Genomic DNA, 9517 nt, shown 5'->3' on the forward strand with positions numbered 1-9517 from the left:
GAGGGATGACTTGGTGCTTGGAGTAGAACTTTGTCTAGGGTTTTGGGTCGTGGTTTTCTCATTTAAAGCAGATTCTATAATAAGAGAAGAGATTTTCTGGGGTTTTCACTTGGAGGGGTTTTGCCTTCGCTTGGAGCTTAATTTTTGTGTCCATTGTCTTTATTGTTTTTGTTCTTGATAATTGTTTGATTGGAGGATCTAATAAAGCAGAAAAATAAGATAAATAAAGTTCACAAGAAATTATTAAGGTTAAAGGAGAAATTAAATTAATAGTTTCTCAACCGCGTTTTCCAACATGGTATCAGAGCTAAGGTGAACAAGAGAAGGCAGCTGGAAGATCATCTTTAAGGGTTTGTCAAGGAGAATCATTTGTAGAAGGACACAAGGAAATGAGAAGAAGACCCATTGATCAAGCTTTCATTGAAGAATACCTCATCATTAAGCTCTCATTAAAGGAAGGAGGGGCAAATCTTTGTTGAAGATTCTCTAATGCATCATTTTGAAGAAGAGGAAGCATCAAGGAATCTTGGTATCATCTTTCACTCTTCGAAGTTGTTCAAAGACACTGCTATTGAAGGCATCCTAGAAATCGTCATTCTAGGGCATCGTGGAAGTCTCCTTGAAGGTCTTGAAAGAATCAAGATAGTTGGAGACATAATCAAAAAATAGGACTCTTGGTTGACAAGTAAGTATTATATTGTCTACTATGTCTCAATCTATAGATCATATGGCTACATTTTGCAAGGAAAGCGACAAGATCATTGGATCAAAAAATTTCCAAACATAGAAGAAGACGATTGACCTGACACTCATAGAAAACGAATTCATGGAATATGTTCTTGGTGAAGTTGTTGAACCAAGCAATGAAAAGACTCAAGAATTAGAAAAGTACAAGAAGGGAGTGTTGAAGAAAATGTAACTAGGTTCGGTTTTCATTCTGACTTGTAATTATAATATTATGTAAAAGAAAAGTTGTTATTTCTTGCATCATGGGTTTCATGAGCAAGGTGTGTTTACCATAGGTCAAATACTTATTCTTGATGTTTTTAGGATTTTATGTCTCATCATAATTATTATAAAAGTCATAAGGTCAAAATATTACGCTTCAAGAACAAGTGTCAATATCCTCTTGCAAGTTGGCTCTACAAAAAGACAATGATATCCTTAATGATATGTTGGCCTACCTTTAAGGCACTCATGTCGACCTAATGTATCATAGATGATCTATATATATAAGGAGTGATGTTGAGTCAATGAAAAAGTCTTCGGATCATTCATCATAGTCAACGAAGATTGTACGCATACATAGTGATATCTCGGTGAAGTGATCAAGGGTAATATCAAGCTCTCGGAAGTCTATCTCAGAGGTCTATACAATGATAACTCTCGGAAGTCTAAATATTACTATTGAAGGATTGTATATATATATATATATATATAGATATAGATATAGATATATCTATATATACAGTGACTGCATTTGGTATAGCCCTCGGTGGTGGACTCTCTCATCATTATCTTAAACGAAGAGCATGGAGGACTGTCTCAAAGACAATAACATAAATGAAGCAACTTATTTTTGAGTGATCTGTGGCAACCGAAGAAAGGAGTTGAGGACTGTGACTAGACAACGAAGAAACAAGGAGACCGAGAACTGAAGGAGGATAGTGATATCAAGACTGTGAATTGCAGGCCAAACAATGCAAAGGATAGTGACAAACATCTTGGAGGTAATCTTGTGTCAATTTTGTCAAGGGTCATGGTATTCTTCAACTAGAAATATATAAGAAGAGATTGAAGGGTTTTCCTATCAAGAGGAGAGGTTTTAGCCCTGAATTAAAAGCCTAAACATTGTGTCACTGTCTTATTGTTTTGGTTGCTATTTGATGTACTGAACACACACAATAATAAGGATCTAAGATAATATAAGAAGATGTACACAAGTAGTAATCAAGTAAGAGAATTTGTAATAAACAAAATGCCCTTAAATTCTCAACATGGTATCAGAGCTATGGTTCAGTCAAGGGCAGTCAATACAGTGATATTAGGACACCTAATGTAAGGATCAATCCTCTTGTGGCATTATCATCTCGGCATACATTCAACCCTCTCGGATCAAGTCATAGAAAGGAATTTGGTGCTAATTTAGGCGATATGATCTCGCTGTGAAATCACAGTCTCCCTCTTGACACTATTTCAAGATTATAGTGAAGATCTTCATCTGACAATCTCAACAATACTACATGATCTCATGACTACAATGCAGACCTTTATAACTAGATGACATATCTTAGTGTGGACCTAACAAGGTGAAGGAGGAGAATACACTGTCTCGACATTTCTGTGATCACAACGCAATCACAGTCTCAGCTTCCTCATGATCACAGTCCTCAACAGAGTCATATAAAACGCAGTCACTATAATCGTGGATGGAGAAATACACCCTCGACATATGTACAATCTCTAGATCCCAGTTCTTCGATAGGTAATACAATAAGGATCTCTGAGCAGGCAGAAAACACAACGGATGATCTAAATGATCTCACAAGTGCTCTCTCGACAAACTAAACGCAGTGATCTCACAGTGTACCCTCGGCATAAACTATACTTTCAGAAACTTAGGTAGACAGTCTCTCTATATAGTGCCTCTCTACACAAAGACATCATTGTCTCGGTACAACGTCATAACAATATACTTGTCACAGTCTCGGATCTTGAACAACATGATGCTCATATCAGAACATAAGTCTCCCTATATCACTATGATAGTTTGAATAATGCTCGATGAAGGTGTTTGCTGATGCACTCCGAGGAATACTGAGTGTGATAAATTCCACTTGTGGGATAGCAGTATCACTAGCATGTCAACAATATGCTCAAATACCTTAAAGATGAATTAGGAGTCAAAATGATCTCAAGGTCATGAAGCAGTTTCAGTAATGTCAAGATCACTAATGTCATGGTGCTAGAAGGTCTCCAAGGAAGTCTTGATAAAAGGATACTAGTGATGGGAAACTCAAGCAAAGGAAGCATCAAGGTGAAGATCTCCTCTTCACATGCCAAGTAAGTATCTTTCATGTTTAATCAATTTTTGGTTTAATGACTTTGTTTTGCAAGGAAATAGAAATACTGGAGGAAAGTCATAGTCCTCATGGAAAAGGTCCTTGCATAGAATAAGGAGGATTGTCATAATCCTCATAGAAAAGAGAAGTCATTGATGTCTATGGAAAGGTCTCTAAAGGTCAAGCAGTGCTTGAATGCATCAAGAGACTCATAGGATTCATATGAAATCACTCAAAAGTCCTCCCATGCCTATGCAGTATAAGAGGAGACATAAAGAGATATATGAAATCCTAGAAGATATATTCTTTGAAATTATAGTAAAGGTCTCAACACTCAGACCTACACAAAAGAAATGGTATCTAAGAACAAAGGAATATCTTCATGAGATCTCAATTGGGAGATCTAGGAAAGATGATAAGAAGAAGGGTACCTCATTCAACAATCTGTGGTCTCTATGCTAGATAGAGAAAGACAGTATAAGATTCAATGCTATGGAAAGAATGTGAATAGAAGCTCATATCGTTGGAAAGATGGAGGAAGTTGAAGAAAAGGGCCAAAGAAAGAGGGAGCAACAAATCTCTCACAAAAAGGGGTCCTACCATAAGTTCCTAAATCTTTAGATATGACCATAAGATTAAGATGCATCGTAGCATCATGAAAGTATTAGGAGCAAGAGCTCGTGGCATCACCATGGGAATCATGAAGAACAAAATCCATGACAGTCAAACATGAAGGACATAACTCTTGGAAACCTCATTAGACATTGAAGGAAAGAAAGAAGTCATCCAGGACAAGTCTCATCATACATCAAGTCAAAAGGAAACATCTGCTAGATGAGGATATACAAGATCCTCAAGATTCTTTGATAGAATCCTAATCGGAGGATTCACTAATCTAGAGAGAAAGCAAGTGTTTCATCAAGAACTCCAACTCATGGAATTCATGGATGATGTCATGGTGACATAAGAAAAGAAGCAGAAGAAGATCAAGGGGTTGAAGTCACTTCAATCAAGGAAGTTGCTGGAAGGAGCCTAGATGACCTAATGGTAAAATAAGGTATGCATACTTATGTTTAAATTTTATAAAATAAGGTATGCATACTTAAGAAGCATGATCGAGGGAAAAGGATCTCCTCCTCTGAAAGGATGCAGAAAGGCATAAGTCACACTAGATGAAATCAACATAATATGTCCTCATATAAAGTATGAGGTGGCTGACTACAATTACAGAACTCTGATTAGAAACCCTGAAGAATGAAATGTGTGAGAAAGGAAGAGATCGTGAGCTATGCAACCATGATGAAAGCAATCAACATCCAAAGACCAAGAAGAGTTGACTAGGAAATCTCCCGAAAATATATGAAGACTCTGATGGAAGTCTGGAAAAGATAGAAACCCTTGACAACATATATCTTTGGGAAGATGTGTCAACATGAATGCAGGATGTTGATATCTACAGAAAGATGTCATGATGAAGAGCCACCTAGTAAGGTATGATTTGATTTAATGATATTTTGATTTCTTGAATAATATCTGGATAAGTTCATGCAGGGCTACTTACAAGTACAACTAGCATTCATGTGATGAATGGAAGAAGTGTGATGAGAAAGAAGTAGTCATATGATGAAGGTTCCAGATATAAAGAATGTCACTTTCCATGAAGAAAGGAATGACATGATGAACTAAGGAGGAAAGTGATCGATGACTATTTCCCTACAAGGAAGAAGCTCAACTAATTTTCATGACATCAAGGAGAGAAGTTGATCAAGCAGCTGAAGGACCCACGAAGAAGAAGTTGCTGATGTATAGAAGAGTCCCTTGTTAAGAGGGAGCTCTGACAAATCCCTAATTAAGAGGGAGCCTGGATTGAGTCACTCCTAATTAAAAGGGAGTGATAGATGTGTTTTTCATTTCATGTGTCATGCACTAGACCAGGACTAACAACCATAAGTCTTAGTGAAGGCCATGAATGGAAATGTAGACACATGATATATACAACATTCTTGTCTTCACTTAGGAAGAAAGAATGGAGGATTGGGAAATCATCTGGCATCCGATGCTCTTTGAGGATGTGTAGGGCATCTAACATAAGAGTAGGCAAGAGGATCGATATTCTTTGAGGGATGGGAACCCAAGATAAGAATATTCCTAGAAGGCCATACTCAGTGAACACCCAGGTGGGTATGTACCTTGAGAGACAATGATGAAGGTGTCTACCATCATTGGTCTCACCAACATTGCGATCCGATCTATTAAGAGATAAAGTTGTTAGTCAAGGCCTTGCTATGTGACAATGTTGGTTACAATGATGCTATGCATATGGATTACTAGTCCGACTCTTCTTATGAGTTCTCTTTAGTATTGAAAATAACCATGTAACGTTTAATGAATACCTCCCTAATTAAGAGGGAGTGTTGAAGAAAATGTAACTAGGTTTGGTTTTCATTATGACTTGTAATTATAATATTATGTAAAAGAAAAATTATTATTCCTTGCATCATGGGTTTCATGAGCAAGATGTGTTTACCATAGGTCAAAGACTTCTTCTTGATGTCTTTAGGATTTTATGTCTCATCATAAGTATTATAAAAGTCATAAGGTCAAAAGATTATGCTCCAAGAACAAGTGTCACTATCCTCGTGCAAGTCAGCTCTACAAAAAGACAATGATCTCCTTGATGATATGTCGGCCTACCTTTAAGGAACTCATGTTGGCCTAATGTATCATAGATGATCTATATATATAAGGAGTGACGTCGAGTCAATGAAAAAGTCTTCGGATCATTCATCATAGTCAATGAAGATTGTACGCATACATAGTGATATCTCAGTGAAGTGATCAAGGGTAATATCAAGCTCTCAGAAGTCTATCTCAGAGGTCTATACAGTGATAACTCTCGGAAGTCTAAACATTACTATTGAAGGACTATATATATATATATATATATATATAGATATATATATATATATATATATATATATATATATATACAATGACTACATTCGGTATAACGCTCGGTGGTGGACCGTCTCATCATTATCTTAAACAAAGAACATGAAGGACTGTCTCAAAGACAGTAACATAAATGAAGCAACTTATTTCTGAGCGAAGATTTGTGGCAGCTGAAGAAAGAAGGAGCCGAGGACTGTGACTAGATAACGAAGAAACAAGGAGACTGAGAACTGAAGGAGGACAGTGATATCAAGACTGTGGATTGCAGGCCAAACAATGCAGAGGATAGTGACAAACATCTTGGAGGTAATCTTGTGTCAATTTTGTCAAGGGTCTTGGTATTCATCAACTAAACATCTATAAGAAGAGATTGAAGGGTTTTCCTCTCAAGAGGAGAGGTTTTAGCCCTGGCTTAAAAGCCTAAACATTGTGTCACTGTCTTATTGTTTTGGTTGCTATTTGATGTACTGAACACACACAATAATAAGGATCTAAGATAATATAAGAATATGTACACAAGTAGTAATCAAGTAAGAGAATTTGTAATAAACAAAATGCCCTTAAATTCTCAACAAGAAGAAGTAAGAGCACAAAGGAGTATTGTTGAATCCATTAAAGATCATCTTGTTCCCTTTATTGGTGCTCTGAAGACATCCAAGGCTATGTATGCTAAGTTGGTAAAGTTCTACTCCATAAGTACATGAGGTCAAAATATTTCCTTGAGGAATCAACTATAAAGAATAAGGAAGTCAAAGTATGAAGACATGGACACCTATCTAATGAAGATCTCACAAATAAGAGATCAATTGCAAGGGCTTGAAGAAATTGTTTCCGACTCTTAAATGACTATTTGTGTATTAAATGCTTTGCGACCTGACTGGAGAAAATTTGCAACAAGTATCTAATCAAATAAGGATACTACAACTTTTGATAAGTTATGGGATTAACGTATCCTGGAAGAAATGGAATTTTGTAAAGTCCATAAAAAAAGACAAATATGTAAATAAATATGTTTTAAAATTTCTAACTAAATAAATTATACATTATTGTAATACCTTTAAAAATATTTTCAATTCACCTCATTAGGTAAAGGATGATACTGAATCACATTAAAGGTTATCTCAAGGTCCAAGAAATTGGAAAAAGAGAAGTTTGCAAAGTCCGTGAAAAAGAAAAATATATAAATAAATATGTTTTAAAATTTCTAAATAAATAAAATATACATTATTGTAATACCTTTAAAAAGATTTTTAATTCATTTTATCAAGGTTTTAAGGTTTTTTTATCCAAATAAAAGTCTTATCCTTTTAAGAATATCATAAACATTTTCCATATGAGAAATAGTTCCCTTTGATGGAGGTTCTCATGATTCTTCATTGTTTCAAATATTAGCACTATTAGCTGGTTTAAAGGAAATGATTTTGCTATCTCAATTTTTATATAATTTTTTTTACTAATTTTTTTAACATGAGAAGTAGTTTGTTTTTTTTGGAAAACTGGTACAATTTTAATAAAATTTGGTGGTAGAAATTTTTGGAAATATGGGTTACAGCGATAAGTTTAAGGATTTTGGGTGCTTCAAGGATTTTTGATGGTGCTGAATCTATTTCCACCATCAAAAAATAATTCAAAAATTCTGATGATCAAATTAAGAAAATAAACATTGACCAAATTCCAATAAAAAATGACCATCTACAAAAAAATGTGACCTCAATAGATAACACCGTTATAAAAATCAAAATAAAATAATGACATTGATACAATATATCTGCATATACAAAAATGTTTTATGGTAAATAGTAAATAGTTTGATATAACTTGAGAAAATATTGAAATACATTCGATAGGGAAGAAGATGATATTATTAATTTTTTTCTTCCAAATTGCATATTGATATTATTAATTTTTTTCTTCCAAATTGCAGATTGATAAGGTGCAATATGAAAAAGTACTGGAGTACATTCAATATGGAAAAAGAGAAGGAGCTAATTTATTAACAGGTGGTAATCATTTAGGTGATAAAGGATTTTACATTGAACCTACAATATTCTCTGATGTCAAGGTACTAATTCTAATTCATATTTATTTAAATGGTAAAATTGTTATTATTTTAATTTATGTAAGTAAAATTATTTAAAATATTTTGTTTATATAATTATTTTTTTTAAACCATTTTGCAGGATGATATGAAAATTGCACAAGAAGAAATATTTGGACCAGTTATGTCCATCTTAAAATTCAAGTAAGAACTTTTAAAATTACTTATTTATCATATTTTCTAAAATAAATATTAACACGTTTAAAATTAATATTATAACGTTTGAGATATAATAAAATAATTTATAATAGGAAATATTGTATTTTATATTTGCAACTATAAATAATTATTATATTTTTAAAGTAAGTTTTTTATTTTTTAATTTAATTTAATTTTTATTGATTTATGTGATGCAGGATCATAGAAGAGGTTATATTTTTAAAGTAATTTTATTTTTTTATTTTTTTCTTTAATTTAATTTTTATTAATTTATGTGATGCAGGACCATAGAAGAGGTAATAGAGAGAGGAAACAAAACAATATATGGTTTAAGTGCAGGGATTGTTACTAAAAATATAAATGTAGCTAATAGACTCTCTAGATCTCTTCGTGCAGGAGTGGTATGGATCAATTGTTACCTTGTATTTAGTCCAGATTGTCCTTTTGGAGGATATAAGATGAGTGGAATAGGACGAGAGTATGGGTCATATAGTCTTGAAAATTACTTACAAGTCAAATGTGTTATCACCCCTCTTCAAGAGTCACCTTGGTTGTAAGAGTATACTATCATCTTTATTATTTTTTATACTATTTATTTTTAAATGTTATGTAATATTAAACATATTTTTAATTTAAATATATTTAATAAATTGGTGTAACTATTTAGGTTACAAAAATAAAAATAATATATATATTTTTATTTAAGTTTATGTGGTTGTTTTTGTAAATTTGGTAGGATTACATTTTTATCATGTCTAACTTCTTAACCCCATATATATTTTTTATTTAATTTTATGTTGTTTTTTTATAAGTTTGGTAGGATTACATCTTCATTATGTCTAACTTCTCACTCCAATCTGGGGATATCACAAGATTTGAACCCAAGACTTCGAGTTCAGTAAGACTTCATTTCAAGGGCCATTGCCAATTGAACTACCCCAAACAAATTAATTTTATGCGATCTTATTATTTAGATTTATATTTATATTTCAAAGAAATAATAAATATATATAATTTTAATAATATATATATCTCTATATATATTAAATAAATAAATATAATATAATAATATTTTGATAGATTAAAATTTAACCATTATATAAGAAAATGAAATAAAGCAATCATAATAATTAATTTAAAAATATAAACTTAACATTAAATTCTACACATCATATCCTCTAATAACATTTAGAGATAAATAATATTTTATATTCAACTTGTCTATGGATATGTTCTATTTCTCATC

At 32.9% G+C, this 9517-nt stretch overlaps 1 protein-coding gene across 1 annotated transcript in view; it reads left to right on the forward strand.

Annotated features, from left to right (window-relative positions):
• Nucleotides 1-8921, forward strand: part of LOC149191440 (aldehyde dehydrogenase 1-like) — a 91678-nt gene extending 82757 nt beyond the window's left edge. Inside the window, exons 9-11 of the mRNA XM_089404275.1 lie at nucleotides 7939-8076; nucleotides 8195-8256; nucleotides 8555-8921. Of these exons, the coding sequence (XP_089260401.1) occupies nucleotides 7939-8076; nucleotides 8195-8256; nucleotides 8555-8828 (474 nt within the window). The 3' untranslated portion in view covers nucleotides 8829-8921. The remainder of the gene's footprint in view (nucleotides 1-7938; nucleotides 8077-8194; nucleotides 8257-8554) is intronic.
• The last annotated feature ends 596 nt before the right edge of the window (nucleotides 8922-9517 follow it).

Source organism: Pinus tabuliformis, chromosome 2_2 (genome assembly GCF_031772625.1).
Source record: "Pinus tabuliformis cultivar Carrire ecotype Pingquan chromosome 2_2, CPIR1, whole genome shotgun sequence".
Taxonomy (NCBI): domain Eukaryota; kingdom Viridiplantae; phylum Streptophyta; class Pinopsida; order Pinales; family Pinaceae; genus Pinus; species Pinus tabuliformis.